At 36.8% G+C, this 26,721-nt stretch overlaps 1 protein-coding gene across 1 annotated transcript in view; it reads left to right on the top strand.

The window, feature by feature from the left end:
• The window catches only part of FAM241A (family with sequence similarity 241 member A), a 46,653-nt gene extending 28,495 nt beyond the window's left edge, over positions 1-18,158 (top strand). Inside the window, exon 2 of the mRNA XM_045470248.1 lies at positions 13,045-18,158. Coding sequence (XP_045326204.1) covers positions 13,045-13,290 — 246 coding nt within the window. The 3' untranslated portion in view covers positions 13,291-18,158. The remainder of the gene's footprint in view (positions 1-13,044) is intronic.
• The last annotated feature ends 8,563 nt before the right edge of the window (positions 18,159-26,721 follow it).

Genomic DNA, 26,721 nt, shown 5'->3' with positions numbered 1-26,721 from the left:
ATAAACTGAAGTGGCTGTTACATTTAGTATCACAAAGTTAAGGAAGCTCTTTTCTGACTACTTCTCTCTTCCCTGAGAAGTAGGTAGTCAGATAAAATGCTAGAGGAGGGGAATAGAAAAAGAGAGGAGCAGGAGATTTGAAAGAAAGAGGAGGTTTGAAATAGTCTATGGGGAGAGGAGAAAAAAATGAGCTGAGCAGAGAAATGAAGTAGGAGTTGAGGGTATTTTAAGATCTTATTAGGAGCTACTGGTCATAAACTAGTGGTACCAGTATACCCAATAGTATGACTTTCTCTAGCATCCTCAGGTACAGGCAGAGAAAATAGTTAAGCTCCTCTAAAATTAAGGTTTTGCCCAATAAGACAATGAAGTTTAAAATGTTATTGAAATTCTGGGCCATAGCACTCAAGCTGAATGAGGATAGAGAAGAAAGGAATAGGCTTAGCTAGTGGATTGAGAGAATTTGTACATCAGTGGACTACAAGCCCAGTGTAGTTGGAAAGTCATTGGGAGTAGTTGAATAAACAAGTTGAAAGGGGAAGAAGTTGCAGCAAGAAGATTTAGGAGTTGTATTCATTCATTCACTAGTTCTTTCATCCATTCAATAAACCTCAATTCACATAACAGTATGTGCTATCTAAAAATTATTTTCCTCTTGCTTGGTATGCCTCTTGAGATGTGTAAATTTACCTGCCTAGGTATGATTTCCTTGGGTTTACACTATTGAGACTGATCCTTCTTGACAGCTAGGGAAGGCCAACCAAAAGTAGCAAGGAGAAATCAGCATTTTAGTTTTTATACTATGTTCTCTGAATGCAGTAAATAACCATTTATCCACTTGTTCTTATGGTAGTTTTTAAAAACAACACTTAGAAAGTTATATCTAAAAATTTCTACTTGGATAACCACCATTAATTGCTGTTTTTAACATTATTAATACATTTGTCATGTTAGTTATTGCTAGTAACAGTAAATCCAAGTTTAATGAGGAAATGGCTGAGTACTATAAAAAAGAATACAAGCTTTAGAAGTAACTATCAATACTTACTGTAAAAAAATGGTATTAAATGCCATAATGAATGTAAAGTGCTTAACACAATATTTAGCATATAGTACACATTCAATTAATAGTGTCTACTATTTTTATCATGGTCATCATCATTATCATCATCATCTATGTTCAAAATTCTTGATTCCAAGTGAAAAAATTTCAACTTCTACTGGATTTTGCAAAATAGGAATTTATTGGCTCATGTAATTAAAAAGACCAAAGGTAGATGCACTAGCTGTATTCAAGTATTGAAACTATATTGACAATATCATTTCCTGGCTTTACTTTATATTGGCTTCATTTATAGCAAGTTTTCCCCTCATGAGAATAAGATGCCCTATATCTTATCAGCTAACCAATAGCGGTGAAAGAAAAAGTGTCTCTTTTTTAATAGTTGCAGCAATGGGGTGCCTGAGTGGCTCAGTTGCTTGATTATCCTACTTCAGCTCAGGTCATGATCTCACAGCTCGTGAGTTCGAGCCCCACGTGAGGCTCTGTGCTGACAGCTCAGAGCCTGGAGCCTGCTTCGGATTCTGTGTCTCCTGCTCTCTCTCTCTCTCTCCCCTCCTCTGCTCATGCGCTCTCTGTGTGTGTGTCAATAATAAATAAACATTAAAAAAATAGTTGCAGCAAAAGTCTTAGAGTTGTTCCATTGGCCTATCATTGATTACATGTTTATCCCTTAACTAATCATATGTCCAAGGAAATGGAATATTCTGATTGGCCTGCCTAGACCTGGGGAATGGGGACATCTTCAACCAAACACAGGGACTAAGAGTGGATTGGGGATGGTTTTTCCATAGTTAAGTCAAGGTACTGCTACCAGAAAAAAGATGTAATAAATACCAAACAGGCAAAATAGCAGATTTCCAATCCTGCACATGTAATCCTGTGCAGTAATACAAATGTAATACTTCAAACAGGAAAAGAGTTGAAAGTGAATTTTAAATTGTCACCCACTCAGCAAAAGCCTGTTTATAGAATGTAGCCTGTGTGCTTCTTAAAGTGAATAAAGCGAGGTCCTGCCATACTAATATGCACAGATTGTTCCATAGGTAAGGATGTCCATAGAAAACATCCCACCTCAACTTCTGTATAATTAAATTGTCAAAATATTTGAAGAAAAATACAACTGAATTTAATTATCATGAGAAAGATGATCACGAAGCTGTTAATTATCTCCAGCAACATGGTACAATAGAAAGAGAGGTAAACATCATAAAATATAAATCTACCAAAAATATAATAATAATAATAATAATATTTACCGCATATTGAATGATTAGTGTGTGTATTCTAAAAGCTTTTTATCCATTTCTTCATTTTATTACCGATTCTATAAGGTAAGTATTATGTTCCTTTTATACATGGGGAAACTGAGGGTCAGTGATTAAATAATTTGCCTTGAATGTGTGCAGAGCAACATATGAATCTGTTCTATTTGCTTCTAAAGCCTGTATTATTGTTAGTAGCCTGATGACTTAACCTCATATTCCTTCTTTCTAAAGTAGGGGATTTCGATTTATTTATCTTTAAGGATACTTACCTCTTAAAACTCCCATGATTTGGGGCACCTAGGTGGCTCAATTGGTTGAGTGACCGACTGTTGCTTTCAGCTCAGGTCATGAACTTACAGTTTGTGGGTTCGAGCCCTGTGTGGGGTTCTGCACTGCCAGGGCAGGGCCTGCTTGGAATTATTTCTCCCTCTCTCTCTGCCCCTCCCCAGCTCATGCTTCCTCTCTCCCTCTCAAAATAAATAAATTAACTTAAAAATATCCTATGATTATGTAAAGGTTCACCTTTAATTTCCCATCATTAATTTTGTGTATCTTTTAAGAAGGTCTTGAAACAATTTTATCACCTCATTATTTTTTTTAAGTTTATTTATTTTTGAGAGAGAGAGCACGCGCGCACTCAAAAAAGCAGGGAGGGATAGAGAGAAGGAGAGACAGAATCCCAAGCAGGCTGCGCACCGTCAGCGCAGAGCCTGTTGTGGGGCTCAAAGCCACAAACCGTGAGATCATGACCTGAGCCAAGATCAAGAGTTGGACACTTAGGGGCGCCTGGGTGGTGCAGTCGGTTAAGCGTCCGACTTCAGCCAGGTCACGATCTCGCGGTCCGTGAGTTCGAGCCCCGCGTCGGGCTCTGGGCTGATGGCTCAGAGCCTGGAGCCTGTTTCCGATTCTGTGTCTCCCTCTCTCTCTGCCCCTCCCCCGTTCATGCTCTGTCTCTCTCTGTCCCCAAAATAAATAAACGTTGAAAAAAAAAAAATTAAAAAAAAAAAAAAAAAAGAGTTGGACACTTAACCAGGTACGCCACTGAGGCGCCCCAACCTTTTTATTTTAATGTAAATCTTAAATCACAAAAAATAATGACTATTTTGGTAAAAAAAAAAAACAAAAACACTTCAGTGTGCATGCATATCATAGTACTATTGTACAATCATGAAGGAAACTCTGCTTTTGCCAAATCTTTCATCAGGACCTCACATACAAAGAAAAAAATTTGCCAAATACACAAAGTGACTAATGTTAGAAGAGAGGGAAAAGCACCACCTGAATTTCTGCACTGGTGTACCATTTTATGTATGGAGTGTTTTGTTTGGTTGATTTTTGGGTTTTGTTGTTGCTGTTGTTGCCTTATTGCAATTCTGCCAAGTATATCTCTGCATTCTTGCTTGGACTCTTTTTCCACATTTGTTTTTTTGCTTGTTTTCTTTAGCCAAGACAGCAGAAGAGATGATTTATTGTACATGTGTTACATTCAGCCACAAGTGAAAACAGAATTAGTCCCGAAAGTCACAGACAGGTCCAGGGCAAAGAACAAAAACAGACTGTTTTGATATGAGCGAGGCGGGACTCTCTAAGGTGGTCATTACAATCAATGGCATGCATGGTCTAGATCCATTGAATCAAGCTCTAGAAAGTAGGCATGTAGTCCAACAATTGGTTCCAAGGTCTCTGGCCTCTAGCTTTCCTTATTTCTGCTCCTGTGACTCCGTGGGACCACAGGATAGTGGTTTACTTGGACCTCTGCCTCATCTTTCTCCTTTTACGCTTCAGCCTGTGCATTCGCTTCTTCCTCCACTTGGCTCTCACAGCATGGAGGTTTCCGAGAAGATGGTGCTAAGGCCGAGAGATTTGTTTCCACATTTGAGTCTGAATTCTAGTCAATACTGAAAAAGCCATGAAAAATCCACTTAGCTGTTGCAAATAGCTTTGTCTTGTTTAAATTTTTATGTAAGATAAAAATAAAAATTTGAGTAATTTTTTTGCTTGGTAAACTCACTGTAAACTGTGAGAAAAGGTGTAAAGCAAAAAGAGATGCTGGTGTTCCTTTCAGTTTGTTAAATGTACTCATTCTGCGAAAAATGAAAACGTGTTACATAGTTTTTCTTTTTTCAGACTTCAAATATGTAAAATTTCTCTGCCAAATAAGCAGCATTAGACAGATGCTAGCTATCAATAATATAATAATAACTAGAAGGAGTGTAGTATAGGGATTCATGGTGAGGGAGTATAGTATAGTTAATAATTAATTACTCTTAATGGAGTAAGAGTGTCTGGATTCATATCACAGCTCCTTCATTCACTAAGAATAAGTCAATAACCAGACATTTAATACCTGTGAAATTTAGTTTCCTTATCTGCAAATGAGGGAAAATAATAACGCCTCCACAGTTTGTAGAAAGATCAAACAAGATAATGCTTGTAAAGCACAGTGCCTGGCACACAGTAGGCACTTAGTGTGAGCTTTTCTATACCGTTAATAATACTGCCACTACTACTATTACTCTGAAAATTATAAGCATGTGAGAGGGAGTCAAGGACTCAAGAACTCATCTGTTTATATTACTCTCTACTATTAAAATACAATGGTTTGGCTAGCAGCTACTATATCTTGTAATCTAGTCTAGAATTTATTTATAAATATTTGAACAAATTCACAACTGTACTCATGGAGGAATAAAATATTTGATGTTACATGTAAGTTTTGTTTATTTTGTGTGGGTATTTCCTAATATTTTGTTATTATAAAATATTTCTGTGGTTAATTCAACAAATATTTATTATTAATAGGCCAGTCACAATACAATATACTAAATACTAATGTAAAAATTTGTAAGACACGGCCTTCCCCTTCCTATCAAAGCTAGTGACAGGAAATAGATATACAAAGAAATAATTTTCTAATAAAATATTGTGGTAGGCAGAATAATGCCTCCCCAAAGATGTCCATATCTTAATCCTTAGAATTTGTGAATATGATAACTCACATGGCAAAAGACATTTTGCAGGTGTGATTAAATTTAAGGACCTTGAGATGGGGAGATTATTCTGGATTGTCCCATTGGGCTCGACCTGATCACATGGGTCCTTAAAACCAGAGAACCTTTCCCTACTGAGATCAGAGAGAAAAGTTAACTACAGAAGAATGGTCAGAAAAACTGCAACATTGCTGGTTTTGAAGATGCAGGAAGGGGGTCGAAGCCAAGGAATATGGATAGCCTTTAGGAGCTGGTAAAGGTAGGCAACTAGATTCTCTCCTAGAACCTCTAGAAAGAAATGCAGTCCTGCTGAGATTAAACTACAGAACTATAAGTTGATAAATTTTTGTTGTTTTAAGCCACTAAGTTTATAGCAATTTCTTTTATATATATATATATATATATATATATATATATATATATATATTTCTTTATATATACTTATTGATTATTTATTTATTTATTTATTTCATATATATATATTTCTTTTATATTTATTTTTTTATTTTTTTATTTTTTGTTTATTTCCTGTGAGACAGAGCACAAGCAGGGGAGGGGCAGATAGAGAAGGAGGCACAGAATCTGAAGCAGGGCAGGCTCCAAGCTCCAAGCAAGTGTTCAGCACAGAGCCCGATGTGGGGCTAGAATCCATGAACCATGAGATCATGACCTGAGCTGTCACTTAGCCGACTGAGCCAGCCAGGCGCCCCTACAGTAATTTCTTATAGCAGCAATAGAAAACTAATGCAAACACAATAAATTGTCTTTATTTAAGGATTATATGTGAACAAATAGAAAATAGAATCATTTTCCAAATTTGTGTCAGGAGAGCTAAGGAGATATTTCCAAGAATACCTACAAAAGTCATGTTCCAAAGTGGATCACATGCCCTTTCCAAAGCCAGCTTATGGTAGAGGGAACTTTATTACTCTTAGACTTATTATTGCTGGAGCTGTAGGTGGGGTATGCCTCACCTGAGGAATACGGGCTGGAATAAGGTTCTGAGAAGAAAGAAGAAAGAAGAAAGAGGATGCTTAATAATATTCAAAACAGAAATATTAACCCCATTAAAATCTATACATTGCTTTGAAATTAATATAATAAAAATAATTTGGAAAATAAAGATCATCTTTTATTTGTCAAGAAGTGAGAAAGGTAGAAAATCTATCAAGATATTGCTCTAATGCTTGCCAGACACATGATCAATTTTCTCCATTTATTCAACAAATATGTATTGAGCTCCTTCTATGTGCTGCTATTCCCAAGACAGCCCCTGCTGTATACTAATATTAGAGGATATCTATCAATGGCCAGCAAAAAACAGATATTGTCCCTATCCTCATGCACAGTGATAGAGACATTCATCAAATAATCACACACACACGTTTACACTGATTCAGAATACATTGAAGGAACATTATATAGTGCTATGAGACTGAGTTGAAGCTTAAGCTGAGACTAAATGAAGAGCAGGCATTAACTGAGCAAAGAAAGCAGGGAAGAGTGTGGTAGGCAGAGAAAACAGCAAGTACAAATACGTGGCAGGCAAAAGCACAGCCTGTTTAGGGGCGCCTAGGTAGCTCAGTTGATGAAGCGTCTGACTTCGGCTCTGGTCATGATCTCATAGTTCATGGGTTCAAGCCCCACATCGGGCTCTGTACTGACAGCTCAGAGCCTGGAGCCTGCTTCAGATTCTGTGTCTCCCTCTCTCTCTGCCCCTCCCCTGCTCACACTCTATCTCTCTCTCAAAAAATAAATAAACATTAAAAAAAAAAAAAAAAAAAAAGCATAGCCTGTTCAAGAAGTTAAAGACCCATGTGGCTGAAACAGAGAAAGACAAAAGGAGGCTGATGACAGGATGAGGCCAGAGACCCAGAGAGAAGCCAGACTAAGCAGGGCCTCATAGATCATGTTAAAAAGTTTGATCTTTATCAGGGGGGGGGGGGGGGGGTTTGGTGATTGCATTTGCGATTTAAAAGGATCACTTTGGCTGTGGTGTGGTAAATAGCTTATAGGGGAGCTAAAGAATATGTGCAAAAGCAGTTAGGAAACTTGGAATAGTCAAGGCAAGAGATTTTAGTAGATTATTTTGGGATTACAGCAGCAGATGGAATAGCAATATATACAATAAGGAAGTATTTAGAAGGTAAAATAAAAAGGGTATATGTTGATGAGCTTGCTGTAGGGGGGAGGACGAGGGAGGAGTCATAAATGCCTCAGGTTTCTCACAAATCATCCAGACAGTGTAAGTTCTATTGTAAATAAGAATTTGTAAAAATTACTGAATTGAATTTACTTTTGATATCTGTATGAAACAGACCAGAAAAAGCAAAATTCTGTTCCTTGTTGTGGTGGTTTTGTAACCTTACATGTATTTCATTTTATCTACCATATCCACTACTCAAATCATAATATATTTCTTTCTTCATACAATTTTCCTAATTTTAATGTATCGTAGTAATTCTATGTAACTAACCCAACTTACCAGTTTTGTAAGCTTAAAAAAAAAATCATTAAATCTGCTAATTGATGGAAAGAAGGGAGAGATCAAACTAACCAATTATAACCATGCAGGTCTTTATCTCAACTACTGAATCTACAGTGGAGTACTGATGGCAACTCCTACTTGACCTCAGGAACCAACTGTTAAATTCTCAGGAACTTTGTAAGCTAGCTGTTAAGGAGCTTGAAAGTGAGCGCAGCAGGAGCACTAGCTACAGAAACTGGAAAACACTACAAAACTGGCAAACAATTCAAATTAGAAATCCACCTACCCCAACTCCCACCCCCCCCCCCAAAGCCTTATGAAACACTTACCAGCACACCAATGTTTGTACCTCTTAGAATTGTGGTATTTGAGATGGGTATTCTGGATATAGAAAATACTGTGATGAGATTGGCTATAATCTCACGGATTTAAAAATGCTGCAGGAGGGGGGCGCCTGGGTGGCTTAGTCGGTTGAGCATCCGACGTTGGCTCAGGTCATTGAGCCTGGAGCCTGCTTCCGATTCTGTCTCCCTCTGTCTCTGCCCCTCCCCGGCTCACACTCTATCTCTCTCTCAAAAAATAAATAAACATTAAAAAAAAAAAAAAAAAAGCATAGCCTGTTTGAACTCACAGCTGGTGAGTTCAAGCCCCGCGTCGGACTCTGCTGACAGCTCAGCCTGGAACCTGCTTCGGATTCTGTGTCTCCCTCTCTCTCTGCCCCTGACCCACTCACATTCTGTCTCTGTCTCTCTCTCTGTCTCTCTCCCTTTCAAAAATAAATAAGCATTTAAAAAATAAAAATAAAAATGCTGGGTGTCTGGGTGGCTAAGCCAGTTAAGCCTGTGACTCTTGATTTCAGCTCAGGATCTTGCAGTCGGTCGGTTGGTCGTAAGATCGGGCCTGGGTCTGGCTCCACTGGGTGTCGGCCTGCTTAAGATTCTCTCTCTCCCTCTCCCTCTGTCTTTCCCATGAGACTGTATGCATACTCTCTCAAAAAAACAAGTAAATAAAATATGCTGCCTATTTTCCACATTCTTAAATGTTTTTCCTTTAGTATTGTTTGAAACCCATCTAATTCATTGCTGAATATCTTGGATGTTTCCACAGAACTTCATTTGTGAAGATATGCCACTTTAAGCATTCTTCTAATTTTTATTTTTTTCTCTCCTTTAGATTACCCAGATTAAGAAGTGCTGCAGTAAAGTGGCAAAATTTTAGTAATTATTGAATCTGGCTCTAGGTGTATAGGAGATCAGAGTACTATTTTTCTCTAATTTTGTGTGTGCTTGAAGTTTTTCATATTAAAATCAGAAGCAGGCTGCAGCAGCCACATCTCACCCAACCCAGTCCTTACTGGATCTTTCACTTCCTGTCCCAATCCCAACAGGTATTCTCAGGATCTGAGCTGATGTGATCCATTGCTGCCTCCCCATCTGGCCTCTAGGAGTTAACTGATTCCTTATTTTGATTTAAGTCTTGCAACACCTACTTCTTCCCTGAAAAACCCACAAGCAGTCTGTAGAAAAATTTAAAGTAAATCTTCAGAAAGAACCATACCAGATTAGGGTAATTTCTTTGTACTACAACCACAAAAATACTGAAAAAAAAAGTCTTAAAAATCTTCAGTAACCACAGAAAACCCCAAAGTACAACGAGTGCACAGATTAAAAGAAATTGGAAAAAGTAAAAAAGAAAACAAAAAACTTTAATAGAAAGTGAAAAAGAGGCCAGAAATGCTATCAACAATGCAAGACACTGGAGGAGTAGAGAGAAGTGGGCGGGGACCAGAAAAATTATAAACTAAATCAAGTAGTCTTCAAGTTCTGTCCTAAAGAAAAGAAGGGCTTGATCTCAGGCAAGAGCAAGACTTTTTTTTTTCTTTTATAATATAGTATATTATTTATGGAACACAAAACAATATGAGAAGCTGAGAAACATAAAATTCACCTAGTCACAGCACATCAGTGAAGAAAAAACTAATTTCAAAATCAAACACAAAGAATAAAGAAAGTTTAACAAATAAATTATAATTCAAGAGAAAATTACCGGTAACAAAGGGGATTATCCATTGTATGGATTAGAAAACTAAAGCTCCTGAAAGTGATTTGGTCAAGGTCATTCAGTTTAAGTGTTGGAGCCTGGATTGGAACTCCCTGGATGTCTCCACAGTATTTTGTTTTTCCCACTCTTTTTTTTTTTTTGATAGAAATGAAAGTCCAAAACTGACTTTGGGGGAACCTGGGTGGCTCAGTTGGTTGAGCATACAACTCTTGATTTCAGCTCAGGTCATGGTCTCACTGTTTGTGAGTTCCAGCCTCCCATTGGGCTCTGAGCTGACAGTGCCAAGCCTGCTTAATATCTTCTTTCTCCCTCTCTCTCTCCATCTCCCCCACTCATGCTCTCTCTCTCTCAAAACAAATAAATAAATAAACACTTTTTAAAAAGCTGATTTTTTAAATTACATATAAATATAATTTAAAAATAACTCTGGCTTAAAATTAAAATATAGACTTAACAATGATGCTCCAATAAGTCTCATTTTTCTACTGCTTCATCAAGGACACTCCGTGTTCTACATAAATTACTGTTATGTAGGGAAAGATCACTTAAAGTCATATCAAGAATCATTTTATCTGCTATTGCAAATAAAAATTAGATATTTTTTCACTCCCTCTCTCCTTAAATATATACTTTATTTATTTATTTATTTATTTATTTATTTATTTATTTATTTAATGTTCTAGAGATAGAGAGTGTGAAGGCAAGAGAGAGAGAGAGAGAGAGAGAGAATCTCAAGCAGGAGGCTCCACACGCAGTGTGGAGCATGACATAAGGCTCAATCCCACAACCGTGGGATCATGACCTGAGCTAAAATCAAGAGTCAGACACCCAACTGACTGAGCCACCCAGGTGTCCCTTAAGTATATACTTTAAATTGTATGTATAGACTTGATAATAAGGCATTTTTAATGAAAAAATATTTTTATTTATATATTGACGACTGAAATGATCAAGCTTTGGTTTCTACTAAAGGAATCTAAGTTTGAGTCATATATTTGAAGAGTGCCTCAAAACTTACTCAAATTCACTGGCTTTTTTTGGCAGATGACTTTTGTCTTTTAAGTTTACTTTCCTCTGGCATAGACAGCATACTTAATGGTATTTAATATTTACTTTTTATTGTGTCAAACCCTATACCTAAAGACTTTTTGTTATATAAATAATTCTCCATCTTGCACCTACTATGAGCTAGTAGGTATTCAGTAAATAATTATTGATTTGAATCATGACTCCTAAGTGCAATTAGATTCAATAAATTATGATGACACCTATATCTCCTACATGACATAGTTTTTCTTTCGTGACTGTATTAGGGTCTAGTGAGGAGAAATTATATCAGTGATTTTAACAAAGATAATTTAATTTACATAATTGTTAATTAGGCATTGAAGAAGAGAAAAGGCAAAAGAGAACAGTAAGGCGGTGATTTTCTCTGACGATGGTCAACAGATCAGCATCATAAGCATCAACTGGAAACTTGTCAGAAATGCAGGTTCTCAGACTCCAAACCCTGGCCCCTGGTGATAGGCCCAACAATCTGTGCTTTCACAAGCCCTCCAGGGGATTATCAAATATGCTAAAATTTAAAAACCATGGAGGTAACAACAGCCAGCACTCCAAAGGCCTGGGCAGTAAAGAAAAGATGTGGAATTACTAAAACTGAGAAGATTGGGGAAAGGCGCAGTGGAGCTAAAACTCAGACTTTCAAAAACCCATCACTGCTTGCCTGGTACTGATGTCTGTACACTCAGAGAGGGACCCTATCAACCTAAGAATGGGATATCTGAGGAGTAGGCACCCACAGATTTGATCTAGTGTCTCAAGAAGGCACATGGAGATTAATTCTACAAGTGTTGGGAAATCCCCAAATTTTGAAATCAGTGGCTGCTACAGAAGAAATTACCAGAGTGAAAAACTGTTGCTAGAGCAAAACAGCACCAACAAAACCCATTAGAAGAAAACAAGAACAAATCCCTTCTTCCTTCTTCAGCTGTGCAATGTCCCATTAGTGCCTCTCTTGGCAGAGACTAACAAGGAGCCAAAAATGTTTGTAGAATTCCAAGGATTGGTTTTAAACTGAGAGACGGTAGCTCAATAACAGGCATGAAGGCCTTGATTATAGTAAGACTGAGAGGTAATAGAAGTAGTAAACATTTTTTGAAAATATTAAACATTTTTTGGCATATGTATGGAGTACACATAGACATTTTCTTGGGAGTTGGCTTCCAGGTGGACTTTCGGACTTCTTGTACAAATGTATTCCAATTTGAAAACTTTGTCTCTTCTGATGGGATTAATAAGAGGCACTTAGGATGTTCGTAGAATTTGGACAAGAGAGTATGCAAGGCCCTACACTGAGGTCTCCTTAGCTAGGGCTAAGAATGAAAGATCACAGCAGTAATGGCTGAGGATTGCTCAATGGTAGCAATAAGACTTGCTCAAGTCAGCTGAGTCTAGGTTCCTTAAAGTCTTAGTGTCAAGGGAATGGACTAAACAGCTTACTTACACAAGACAGAGCAATCTGAGGCACTGCCTCAAAACAGGAGATTGGTAGAAAGGTGATTTTGAAATCATGGTAAATGATAAAGGCAGTACAAACATGATTCCTCATTTAGGGACCTGTCTTTTATAATCCCAGGAAACTAGAAAATGAAGGGAAATGAATCAGCTCCCTCCTTAATCTTATAAATCAGTGTTCTGGTAGTTGAGGGTCCAATGTTAATTCTACAGAAATCAATAAATTAGTGCTTTCCATATTCTTGAGAGTGGGCACACTCATAGTTGTTTTATATGTCAATGAAAAGGAAGACTCCCAAATATTTATTGAGTGATTATCAGAAGTATGCCCAGTACTTTGGGAGAATGATTATTATTGGGAGTTACTATTCTTAAGGACCTTCATTATTCTTAAGGACCTTCCCATGGGGGAGCCTGGGTGTCTCAGTCAATTGAGCATCTGATTCTTGATTTGGGCTCAGGTCATGGATCCCAGGGTCATGGGATCAAGCCCCACATCAGCATCTGTGCTGAGCATGGAACCTGCTTAAGATTCTCTCTCTTTCTCTGTCCCTCTCCCCCACTCACTTACACTCTATCTCTAAAAAAAATAAATTTTTTTAAAGGAACCTCATCTATTTCTCATTTTATGTTTTGTGGTTTTTTGTTTTTGTTTTAAAGGATATTGAAGAATCACAAAACCACACTGGCGAGCCTGTTGGAGATGACTACAAAAAGATGGGAACACTTTTTGGTGAACTGAACAAAAACCTCATCAACATGGGCTTCACAAGGATGTATTTTGGAGAACGAATTGTGGAACCAGTAATAGTTATTTTCTTTTGGGTTATGCTGTGGTTCCTTGGTCTACAGGCCCTTGGACTGGTTGCTGTTCTTTGCCTTGTCATTATTTATGTGCAACAGTAAAATATGGCTAAATAAGCCATTGTTTGACATTTGGTAGCCAGATATGTAATTGGTGAAGTTCTATATTTCACTACATGAAAGCCGAAAAATTTGCCTTGTTTCAAATTATGTGCTGTTTTGTAATTAAATTTGTAAGTGGATGTTGTTTAAAATTAAACTCAACTCTTAATCATAACAGGGTTGAACATACATTTTGTAGCTTATTCAAAAGTCTTGTTTTACTACTGTGATCTGTGCCCACTTTTAAATACCCCTCCCTATTCCCATGCCAAGTCTTAACACCACCAAAAAGTGGGCAGGAAAAATAACTGGATATGGGATTCAAATCGGGCAATAGAGGTGTTGTAAAGAATTCCAACAAAACATTTTAGAATAAACAGGATGAAACAAGGATATTTAAAATGTTTTAATGGTAGATTTTCCCCACCCATACCCACCAAATAACCCCATGTTATTTGGGAAATAATTTGGATATCTACGGTTCCTGCTCAGATCAAATCAATATAAATGGTAATTACTATACACTACCTTAAAATTGTGATAAAAATCAGTAAAGCTAGCACATTTTCTAAAGATTGAAAAGAATATATTTATTATGGCTGGTGAAACTTCCCAAGTTCAATGTAACTTTTTTATAATGTAACACTTGGGCCTGGAATCACTTCAGTATATCATTTGATGTTTTAGACACTTTTGGTGCTAATTACCTTTTGTGAATTTTTTAACTCTCATAAGACATGTCTATTGCTGGCTGTACCCCGTGGTAATGCTGTATTTTCTTGTATCTAACAAGTTGCATATTTTTTTCCTAGAGAGACATTTTCCATGTATTTTTTTCCAGAAATTTACATTTTGTAGTTCTTTTATAACAACTATTCTAAGATTTAAAAAATCTATTTCCTATTTTGGCATGGATTTTCCCCCAAAATTGATTTATATTATGGCTGAAATTTTTTATTATGCCTTTAAGAAAACAAAAAAAAATCAGTTCATTTTCTTTGATATTTGTATTGGACAGGTACAGTATTACAGTATTAAACCAAATGCTTAAATTTGGAATTTAATAGCCAATTGTAATAATATTCCTCTAAGGCTAAAGCCAAGTTAGTAATTGGCCAGTCATGTTATTAGTGTGTCTTAATTCAGTGCTTTGGGATTTTATACTGAAATAAGCATTTCTTTAAATACACTTTAAAAATAGAAAGTGGCTTAGTGATATTTTGGATTTTGTTAAAGAACCTAAAACCTGTACACTTTTGTCTCAAAGACGTTCTATATACATGAAGGAGGGGTATTAAAGATAATTATCTAAAAACTCAAATTAAGTAAAGGGAAAATGGGACAATGGGATATTTTTGTCTTTGGCAAGGCAGTAACTAAAGAGTATAAAGTGTTTAATATTCCACTTTGTAAAGTTTTTACCCAATCCTGTTTTAAAAATTTATTCTATAAATTCTCAGCATCTTCCACGCTGAAGCAGAAAACTGATAAAAAAAATGTTCAAGTTAGATTCTAAAATCAGATAATCCTGAACACAAATATCAATCAGAGGGCACTAAAAAAATATTGTGTATTTGTATAAATACGGACCTTTAAAATTTGACAAAAAAGGAAGACTTTGTATTATATCATTGTGTTTTTATTGGGTTTGAAATATTTTTATAGTAACCTTTATGAATTTAGCCTAAGTGCAAGTTACTTGAAAAGGTGTCTTCATTTGTGTACAGTAGAATTGTGAGGTTATTAAGAGACATCATGAGATTTTGTATATCTGAATTAAATATTAAAAAGTGCATTCTTTTCTAATGCTACCAAGAATTTTAATTTTCCTTTGGAATATAAAAAAAGATACAGTATGCATAATAATAGCTCTGGTTCCACCAGTGCTAATATTGAAAATATTTTAAAAATAAGTTTAAATAGTAATTATTTAGTGTACTGCCAATACTATGTATCTATACACTGCTGTTAATAGAGTACATGTTAAATTACATAAACAAATGAGATATTTTGCTACTCTTCCTGCATTTTTGTTTTGGTTAGAGCAGTATACCATCATATTGTTTGCTTTGTTAGGGAAAAAACAGACTCTGCTTATTTGATGGAAATAATATATTTTCTTTTATGAAATATAATAGAATGTAGTTAATACTTATACCCTGAAATGAAAAGAAACTGGTCACTTCTTTGGTTCATGGTATAAGGAATTAGATGAAAAATGACTCTCAATCATTTCAATCTCAGATACAAGCCAATTTTAGAAACTGTTACTCCTTATGAATAAAGACACGGAAGTTACAATGCTAAGGTTATTAGATTATTCATGTGTATGTAATTCATACCATAGTTCTCAATTCAAAGGGAAAGGTCAAGATCTACAAATAAACTGACTACACATGAATAGGTCAATTTTTCCTCAAGTAGAAACTCAGTATTTTGTAAATTCAGTTCCCTCATATCTTAAGCTGTGATCCGCAAGGTAGTTTCCTGTTCCTGGCCACCAGCCAATCACACTTGGTCCAGTAGTGTGCTGGAGCCAGTTTGCACTGACTTGCAAGGGACAGTTGTGTACATCCCCCTAGTTTGCCTTCAGTAACATCAGTTGGTAGCTTGAAATTGTCTGTGAAGGGGGTATTCACATTTACACTATAAAAACTGGCAAACACAACAAATCAGGGCTCTTTTTTTTTTTCCTGGCAAGCCAGTTATTAAACATATATCAGCATGCCACCTATTAGCCACTCTAGAGGTCACATCCCCGTTTTGACTTCTATGGATATAAAAGGAAGCATGTTGAGGCAAATCCCCATCAACCAATGTAAAACTGTATTTGGATCTTTTCCATGTGGGAATTATGAATTACGGTTGTCTTCTGACCAACACATCTCTATGTGTTTTGATCAGAGAAAATCCCTCTGGGCTGTCGCTGAGCTGCACATAACGTTAAAGGCTATCCAAATGATCAGGAAATAAACAGTTATAGAACTGATGGAAGGAAAATTACAGCATAAGGAAAGATTCATTGCGAAGTAGAAAGTTCAAAATAGTCAAAGCTAGATATTGAGCAGTCAAAGGCTATTTGGTTTGTAGATTATATTTAACAGTTATTATACAAATGTTTACTGATTTTAGGTCATGTTAAATGTTTTTATTGTCAACCCATGTCTTCACAAGGTAAAAGAAGACAAACAATAGAAGACTTTCATACCTGTTAATACTTGTAGTACTAGACTTGGCCAAGGAGAATATAAGGAGAACACAGCCTGTTTTCTCATCACCTTACACATTGCCTTGAACAATGTCACCACTCCCATGGCGTCAGTTACCATTTCATACTAACAGCTCTCCATTCTGTATCTCCAGTTCAGAGCACTGTACGAATATAAAATCCATACATTCAATTGCTTGCCCAACATTTGTACTTATTTATCCCTTAGTACCTCTGATTCACTGTATCCAAAAAAAACAAAAAAAAATAAAAAGGAACTCAGGATCCTTTTCCCAAACCTTTTTATCTTTCTGTGTTTCCAATCTCAGTAAGTGATAGTTGTCTCAGAAACTGCCCACATATAACCAGTCACCAAGCCCTGTCTATTTTATTTCCTAAAACAATGTCTTTAATCTTTACACTTCTCTTGATTCCCAGTATCACTAACTTGGTTCATACCACCTTCATCTCCCTAGATTGCTATCTCAGAATCCTAGGTGGTCTCCCCTGCCTTCGTTTTCCACTCCACAGTCAGAATAATCTTTCTAAACCATAACTCTGATATCTTTGGCCTAAATCTTTCCAATGGCTTCCTGTCGCCATTATGATAAAGTGCTTAATCTGTTTTATAAGGCTCCTCAAGAACTGGTTCTTGTATACTTCATCTCTCTATACTACTACCATCCCTTTCTAAGACTTAGCTTTAGGAATTAGTTTTTCTATTCCTTGTGAGAGAAGCGCTGACTCACTTCCAGAACTCTGTACATGCTTTAGCTTCTTTATTTAATCCCTCCCCACCAAACTGACCAACACATCCACAGCTTTAAGACCTTTAGACACAATGTCCCCCAGGAAAATTTCTCTGAGTCTTAAATCCAGTTTTGATATTTCATGTGCTTTCTGAGAACCCTGTGCTTCCCTTATCAGCACTTGTCATGCTATATTATAATATAACTATAATATAGCTATTATAATAGCTTATTTGTCAGCTTCTTCCTTTAGACAACAGACTTCACAAGGGTAGAGAACATGTCTAACTGGTTCATAAATTGCATTGTCAAACACAATGCCTGGCACATAATACATACTCAAAATATTTAGCAGATTAATAAACCACCTTCATTTATTCGTGTACTCCCTATAGTGCATTAACAAAGATTTAGCATTGGTTGTACTTTAGAGTTCTTTAACTCCAAAAGTATGCTTATTGTGCATAAAGAAAGTGAATTGATGTATATGTTATCATTTATAAAGTTTGTTCACTTTTAATGGAAGAATATAGCTGTTATTTGCATATACAGTATTACTACTATTCACTTGCATATTTTTAGGAAACTGTGTGAATTTTCAGTGTTGTACTTGGTAAAATCACTATTTCTCCAGAAAGGGTACTTTCGAATGCATATGGTCACTGATGCTACCTAAATTTCATATGTTCCAGTATTTTTCTATAGACCTTTAACTACTAAATTTTAATTAAAAAAAAAACAACACAGAAGTTGTGAGGAGGAATTCTCAAGTATCTAAGCTTGGGTATTTTAGGCTACAGAATAAATTCACTACTAGAATGTTCTAGTCACCCAGATCATAAATGTTAAATAACATGTATATAAAGTAGTTTGTTATTTTTTCCAATAAATAATACTCTTTCACAACCTTACATTCTGAGACTCTCTTCTGACTCCCTCTGTCATGTTCTCTTTACCAGTTAATTGCTGCCACATCAAGTTTGGAAATTGCCAAAGCAACAACATACCTATGAGTGAATTGTCTCTAATGCTGCAGCAGAAAGCTAAGGCCTGAAACATGTATGGCTTCCCAGGCAACAGAATAGTAGGAAAACCTAGATTAAGATCAACTTCCGCATCCAAGCTGTACTTCTCCTTTGTTGCCATGACTATTGTGTAAGTTAGAATTATTGAATGAGCTCTGCAAGGGCCTGCTAAGATCCAGAACTTAGTCATACACATGCTTATTAAATTTGAGTTATCTTTTCAGCAGTTAAAGTTGTATCGTTTAGCCTTTCAGCAACTTAATTAGTTGGAAATTTCCTTGATAGCTTTCCAATCACCACAGAATACAATGAATTTTATCATAAGACCGTGGTCCTTTTTTCTTATTGGTTTACTGCTTTATTATAAGAGGCTAATTGAGGTATATTTTTTCATGTTTTTTTAACAGAAGAATGAAAATTCTACATAAAATATACTTATTTATACCATAGTTTTTTAAGACAAAAATCTTGAGTTATTTTTCAAGGGTAGGGGATGGGATATGTAAAACTTCTATCAATATTTGAGTACATATGCCATCTACTGAATGCCCTTCTCTGCTATGACTGCTTCTGTTTCAGAGTTTCTTAGTTTTACATATGTAATATCAAAAATATTTATGATTTCATTATTTAATGTATTTTCAGCTTTAACAGGCACATGGGTGTATATATAAATGCAACATACAAAGGCTAAGAAGAAATAATTACAAAAGGAAAATACACTGCTTAGATGTTGGTTTGGAAAGCTTAAATTGATCTTGCACAAAACTATGAAGGTGATTTTTCATATAAGGTCAAACATTTCCTCAAATAGTAATTAGATCAGTGGCTTTCAAAGATTTTTAGTCTGGTTTGCCCTAAGTGAAATCTCACGTGAATAGCCAATATCTATAAATGATAAAAGCAGGGCTGCTATAATTGATTTTGCTGTAGGTCCAGTTCCCTGGGAAACAGACTCAGAAAAAATTACCATGCAGGAAGTTGATTAGGGAGTGCTCTGGCATCAGCAACTGTGAAGGAAGGAAAGGAAGCAGGATTGGACAAAGGGAGGTATGCAATACAGTCACAGCAAGGCCTCAGCCACTCTATAGGGTGCCCTCAAACGGAGAAGTCCCTAAAGCATTGACTTGTATTGGGAGCTCTTCAACTAAAAGCAATTCCCAGAGAGAGCTGACAGCTGGGGCTTGTCACCTGGCAGCTCTCCCAGCAGTTAGCAGAGTAAGTCCTTGGCTCTGAAGAGAGGATCTGAGCTGCCCAACACAGCATCCACTATAGACTCTTATTTTCTCACCTTACTTGATACCTGAGTCACTTCCAAAACCCCACTCTTCAGGGTACAGTATGAAGATGACTAATTTAAATCAGAAACTCACTGGTCAAGATGGACTTTCAAAGGGTACAGCCTTTAGTCTGTTGTGTTGCCTGCTTCCACTTTGAGATTCAGGTCTTCAATTATGATCAAGTTTTAGTTGACTAAACATTACGCCCAGGATTCAGCAAAGACTTGAAGCTGCTAGGAACAGATGAACAAATGATTGACAGACAAGCCCATTAGTTAAAACTGGAAGTAGGAAATCCATGAGATTTAGTATATGTAAACTGTTTAGACCAACTATTGGCTAATAAGTCTCTCAGATAGGGCCTCACAAGACATCAGACATCAGGACAAACCATCATTAGGTTGTGTCTTGGGATCTGGGTATGTTCAAACCTAGATATAGGTCAGTCTGCTCTGTGCTTTCTGGTCCTTTTCCCAAGCTCCAAAGCAGTTTTAATTCTCAAATTTTGGGAACATGTTTAAAATAAGATTTTCAGGGGCGCCTGGGTGGCGCAGTCGGTTGAGCGTCCGACTTCAGCCAGGTCACGATCTTGCGGTCCGTGAGTTCGAGCCCCGCGTTGGGCTCTGGGCTGATGGCTCAGAGCCTGGAGCCTGTTTCCGATTCTGTGTCTCCCTCTCTCTCTGCCCCTCCCCCGTTCATGCTCTGTCTCTCTCTGTCCCAAAAATAAATAAACGTTGAAAAAAAAATTAAAAAAAAAATAAATAAAATAAAATAAAATAAAATAAAAAGATTTTCAGTGGCGGAGCAGAACTCACTTGTAAATAAACTGTATCTTCCCCCACCCCCAACACACTATTGCAACTGATTTATGACTTGGAGATTTGGCCCTAATCATGACTTTCTGGTTTAATTTTAGCACAAAAGTTCTCAGCAATAGGAATTGGTAATTGAGTAAGCACTTGAAAAAAGCTTTCTCTAGTCTTGGCCCAGAATATTTTGGGGGGCCCTAAACATAATTTTAGCTGCTATTTTTATCCCTGGAATCTTAGGAGGTGGCAAGATCAAGCAAGAGAGTGGCTGCAAGCCAGTTACATACTGAAACTATAGTAGTGTTTAGGCATGATTTCCCCCTTTGGTCGTATGAAAATATTAGAACAATACACGAACCAACTCTCAGATATAAAGATCCAAATTTAAGACTTTATTCTGATATTTACTAACTACACAATTTGTATAAGTCATACCCACATCTCTTTAAACTCCAAGATCCTCATCTATAAAATGGGGTAACTGTTATGGTTAAATAAATTATTGCATATCTTTTTGTTGTGCCTTATACAAAGCAAGCTTTCAATGAATGATGGTAATTATTTTTAAATATAAACATTCACATATAAGAGAGGACATTGTTCACTATCCATGGAAAGCTCATACATTGAAAGCCATAAAAGGTCTGATCTATTTTATTGTTAGCAAAAGACTGATAAATACAAAGAAATTCCATGCTGTGATCCCAATTCCTCAGGACTGAAATCTTTCTGAATTCTCTTATTAATGTCAAATATTAGTGCTTCATGAATCAAAATGATCATAAAAATCAGGAACGAAGAACCTAAAGATTTGATGAACAGAAATGAAATAAATATGCTCTGTGCACCCACACCTTCTTTAATGAGATACTATGTTTTCTTTAAACATCTGCTTACTACAATACCATGCATTTTCTGTTGCTCCTTTGCCTTAGTAAAATTAGGTGTAGAATTACACTCACCAATGAATATACAATTCTGCCATAGATTTGAACAATTCACAAAATGAAAACAATTCCAAAAATACTTTTCTGTTTTACTCCATTACATAGGCCAAGAGTATTATGCTGTGTTTATAGAATCACAAACATTATCTTCCTTTGCTTTCAAAGTGAAATTTCAAACTAATCTATGGTCTGTATGTCACGTTTTTAGTATGCACTAAAAACGTTTCATCAAGGTAAATATAATTGTATATTAGTACTTTCACATACAAAATCCTGTACCTAGCAATATGGATACATTGTGCACAGCTAGATAGTACAAGCCAATAAAGACTATTAATATGTTGTGTTTACAAGAGTGTTAATATGTTCGTAAAGTCCTGCTTTTTAGTCTGTGAAAATATGCTAACAGCATATCATAATCTTAGTTACTCTTTATTTTAGCAAATCTTCGATTATATTGTTCCATCCTGGGTTCCTCTTTCATATCCTTTTCTTTCAAGTAATTCTCCTTACCTGAAAAGTGGAAGTTCTTCCAATCAAATGTTTACAAATATGAATGTTTTATAATAAGCTATGGCATATCTTTAGTGCCATCTCCTAATGCATTTCAAAACTGGTTCTCCCACATTTTCCTTAACTGTCAATTTATGCTTTCAGATATTTTTATAAGATGCTTAGATAGAGCTGATGTTGGCCAAATACAGTTCTTCTCAGGCGTTTCTCCCTTTTTCAAGTTATAAGAAACATTTCTTGGGAGCTCCATGCCTGGCTACCTGATGGTCACAATTGCCTCCCTCTGTGATGGAAATCTGTGCTTTTCCTTCCCTTACCTTATCACTGACACCCAAGTGGATGGCATAGGCTTTTTTCTGCTAACTTGGTTTGCAAAGGCCCTAGACTGACAAAGAAGACATTATTTTTGCAATGCAGAAAGATTTAGAGACAAAAAGCCCTGAACTTTAATACTCGTTTTAAATGACAAGCACGTCAATGGTACCATTTACTAGCACTAGGTGTTATTGTTTCATCTCTGCCACATCAAAGAAGACAAACTGCTACTAAAACTACCTCTGCCAGGTGAGGCTCTCCCCTTCATCAATGACTGCCAGAAATGTTCATGCCGGGGAAAAATAGTAATGCTGAATCCTGAAAGTATATCCATATTTGATGTTTTGTGTCTCCATTGACATCTAATTAAAGAGCAAGAATGGTACCCCAACTGCCTGCCTCTTCTATTTTTCCTAATTTACTGCACTTCCAGGCCTATGTAGCACTTTCTTCCTAGACAAGCCATGTTGTTCAATGCAGTAAATCTAATCTTCAGAGGAGGCCTAGAGAATGAACAATTATTTTTTGAGTAGATTTGGCACATATAATCATAGCAAGACTGAAATAAAACTTGCTGTGAGACACCATCTGTTGCCAACTTTTTTCTTTAAATACAGAACAAGGGATATCGGTATGAACTCATGCTCAGTTTAATATAGATGCAGATAAACAATATGGAAATAAGTAGAGATATGTATGTATGGCATCTGTATTGAAGGAGTTCATGACATGCCACCCCAAAATATGCTGCTTTGGTACATTGATTACTTTGAGCTGAAGGCACTTGAAAATCAGCAAATGCAGGGAGGGGCTTTTTCTGTGCTTCCCTTATCTGCCTAAAGACAGATCCTCCAAAAGAAACTCAATTGTCAAAACCTGCCTGGGAGTTTCATCAACCAGGGACCATTGACTCATCACAAAACAGGAGACTAGAAGTCGACACCACACCCAAACTTTGTCACAAACCATCATACCTCCAATCTATTCTTCTAAGAGCCCATTCATCTCCCCTAAAGATCATGAACTGTCCCCTAAATTGCCTACATCCCCACACCCCTTCCTCTATTAAGATAATACGTAAGTTCTAGGGGCGCCTGAGTCACTCAATCTGTTAGGCGTCTGACTTCGGCTCAGGTCATGGTATCAGGGTTCTGAGTTTGAACCCTGTGTCAGGCTCTGTGCTAACAGCTCAGAGCCTGGAGCCCGCTTCAGGTTCTTTGTCTCCCTCTGTCTGCCCCTCCTCTGCTTGCACTCTGTCTCTCGCACTGTCTCAAAAATAAATAAACATTTTTAAAAATTTTAAAAATAAAGATAATACATAAGTTCTCAAATCTCATTGATTTTGAGGGGTATTCACATTTTTCCCCCTGTGATACTTCCATGCAGGTAGTAACAATTAATAAATTTGTACACCTTTTCTTCTGTTGGTCTGCCTGTTGTCAGTTTATTTCATAGACCCAGCTAATCAAACCTAGGAGGGTAGATAGTCTTTCTCCTTATAATATTGACTCATATTTCTAAGTTGAGAGAACTTAGAAATAACAACACCCCAGTAGTAACCGGCACACGAGGCCTTTGTCTCTAATACTATTCTCTAATAAATGGAACCCAGGGTTCCTGGAGAAATGGCCAATTCTAGGACTGGGCAGGATATATACAAGATGAGCCTGAGTTAGTGCCAGGAAGTAAGGAAGTGCTAAAATCACACACACACACACACACACACACACACACACGGTATAAGAACCAATTGAAAGAATTCCCAATGACCGAAGCTGGAACAATTTGACCAAGAAAATACATAAAGTATTGGATTATAACCCAAAGTATAAAATAAATATCCATGAGTTCATCCTGATACAAATAAATGATTACAGAAGTAAATTAATGGGAAAAAGACAAATCTCCTGTACAGGAAAAACTCCAAATAATTTATGTAGACACTGCTCCTTCAAGAATTTGGAGCATCATTCCCCACCCCACAAATGCAAGCTTTTACTTCCCAAAGAGCACAGTATGGAAGGGAGTAGGGGAAGTAACTTTATGTAGAAGAAGCCTGACAAACACTACCTCAGCCAGGTCATCAAGCTTAATATCACCAGTGATAAGTCATGCTGACAGCATATGACCTTGGTAGGATTTGATGAGAATGTTATTGTACATGTGTGGTCTTCCTCTCAAGAAACCATAACTCCAGGCTGATTCTGAGAAAAACATATGACAAACCTAAATTAAAGATCATCCTACAAAGTGTCTCACTGGTATTCCTCAAAACTGTCAAGGTCATCAAAAACAAGGAAAGTCTGAAACACTGTTCTAGACAAGTGGAGGCTAAGGATGCGTGGTGATTAAATGTAATGTGGTATCCTGGAAAGGATTCTGGAACAGAAAAAAAGACATTAGGACTAAGGAATTCTGAATAAAATATGGACTTTAATTAATAATAGTATGTCAATATTGGCTTGTAATTTGTGCCAAACGTAATAAACAGTAAGTACAAATATTAATGTAGGATGTTAATCATAGGAGAAACTGGATGCTGGATATACAAGATCCCTGTGTATAATCTTTGCAACTTTTCTATAAATCTAAAACTATTCTGAAATTAAAGTTTATTTTTGGGGGACACCTAGGTGGTTGAGTCAGTTGAGCGTCTGACTTGGCTCAGGTCACGATCTCATGGTTCGTGAGTCCTAGCCCCACATCAGTCTCTGGGCTGACAGCTCAGAGCCTGGATCCTGCTTCAGATTCTGTGTCTCCCTCTCTCTGCCCCTCCCCTGCTCATGCTCTGTCTCTCTCTCTCAAAAATAAATAAACATTAGAAATTTTTTTTAAGTTTATTTTTTTAAATAAGTAATTTAACAAATTCTGCCTGAACTCTTAATCCTGTCAGTAATTACATATTGTCACCTTTACAATAAATATAATTTGTGTTATCAGACATGAGTTTCTAATGACTTCTGCTTTTTCACACTCTTCTTTTTATACACTATTTTATAGTAGCAATATAAAATTCACATTAATTCACTCTCCTTTGTAAAATCATTGATCTGTAACTTTCCATGTGAGCATTTGATCAATGTTTAATCATTTCCTGGGGGTGGGTGAGAAATAATAAGAATCTAACTGTTGTAATACACAAGCAATAGCTCACACCCACGAGAGTGTTTGGGCATGACATATACTCCCATACTTCTAGAGGGTTCCTACTAGGCATGGGGTATACCTCCAAAACACCCTGGAAGTGGGCAGGCTGTGACAGTGACAGAGTCTGTTGGCTCAGAGGACCTGAAGAGCCTCACCACTGTTGAGTATTCTTATCTGCTCAAGACCACACTGTGCTGGAATACCATCTCCTTCCCCCACCAACATTCAAAGAACAGCCTTAGTCCCAGAGGCAGTCTACCCATAAGAGAGCTCACAGACCCCAAAATATCTTAAAAAGTGTTTTAGGTCGGGGCGCCTGGGTGGCGCAGTTGGTTAAGCGACCGACTTCAGCCAGGTCACGATCTCGCGGTTCGTGAGTTCGAGCCCCGCATCGGGCTCTGGGCTGATGGCTCAGTGCCTGGAGCCTGTTTCCGATTCTGTGTCTCCCTCTCTCTCTGCCCCTCCCCCGTTCATGCTCTGTCTCTCTCTGTCCCAAAAATAAAAATAAACGTTGAAAAAAAAAAAAAAGTGTTTTAGGTCAGCTTCCCAGCATTGTTATCAATGTGGCCCTCTGGCCTTAGAGGACCCTGAAGAGGAATCATGTAGGGAGAGGTCCTGCAACCTCACAATCCCATCTGCACTCACGCTTAGCCATGGAGCATCCTCAATATATCTGCATATCACTAAGAGGCCCTCTCAGGAAGAAATAGCAGGTACTGGGTACTCTCTGGAGTGCAAGGCTTTACAAGATTTGATAACTGCTTCTGACAGCAACACCTGTTTTCCTCTCATTAAGAGACCTCTGGCTTATGAGAATTTAAAAACATTTCTGCCTAAATATATGCAGTATACTCTCTGTTCTATTTTGAAGGTCAGCTACTCTAAATATCCAATGGTGATTATGAGGACTATCTATGCATTGAACAGGTGACATAACAGAGGAAAAAAATTGCCCTTACTTGGTATTCTTGACTCCTGCCTTCTAGGAATTAGGCTGTGTCTTAGCTTTCCTATTTGTAAATGCCAATTTGATGTAACTCTCAAAGAGGCAAAACATTATCAGATAAGGTTTAAAAAAATATTGAGTTCAGTTAAATATTAAATTTAAATGAACTTGGTTATATTTATATGTTAAATTTATATATGTATTTACTATGAATGTTTATTATATTTACTTTATTTTTTATAAACATTTTCCAGGAATATAGTAAGGTGCTAATTGTGGTGACCTCTGAATGGTGGGTATGTTTTTATTTAATAATTTTTGTTTTATTTTCTACACTACATGTACACTAATAATAAAAGGTTATTGTGTTTAATATATGTTAAATTATGTATTCAGTGCATTAAATTTCTCTACCTTCTACCTGTTCCCTGCCTGGTAGAAAAGTGGTTTTTAAAAGGATAATCTATTTAATGAAATAGAAAAGCTGCAAAA

This window comes from Leopardus geoffroyi, chromosome B1 (assembly GCF_018350155.1).
Source record: "Leopardus geoffroyi isolate Oge1 chromosome B1, O.geoffroyi_Oge1_pat1.0, whole genome shotgun sequence".
In the NCBI taxonomy this organism is placed as follows: domain Eukaryota; kingdom Metazoa; phylum Chordata; class Mammalia; order Carnivora; family Felidae; genus Leopardus; species Leopardus geoffroyi.
Note: the sequence above shows the minus strand (reverse complement) of the source record. Positions and strands in the feature narration are given on the sequence as shown.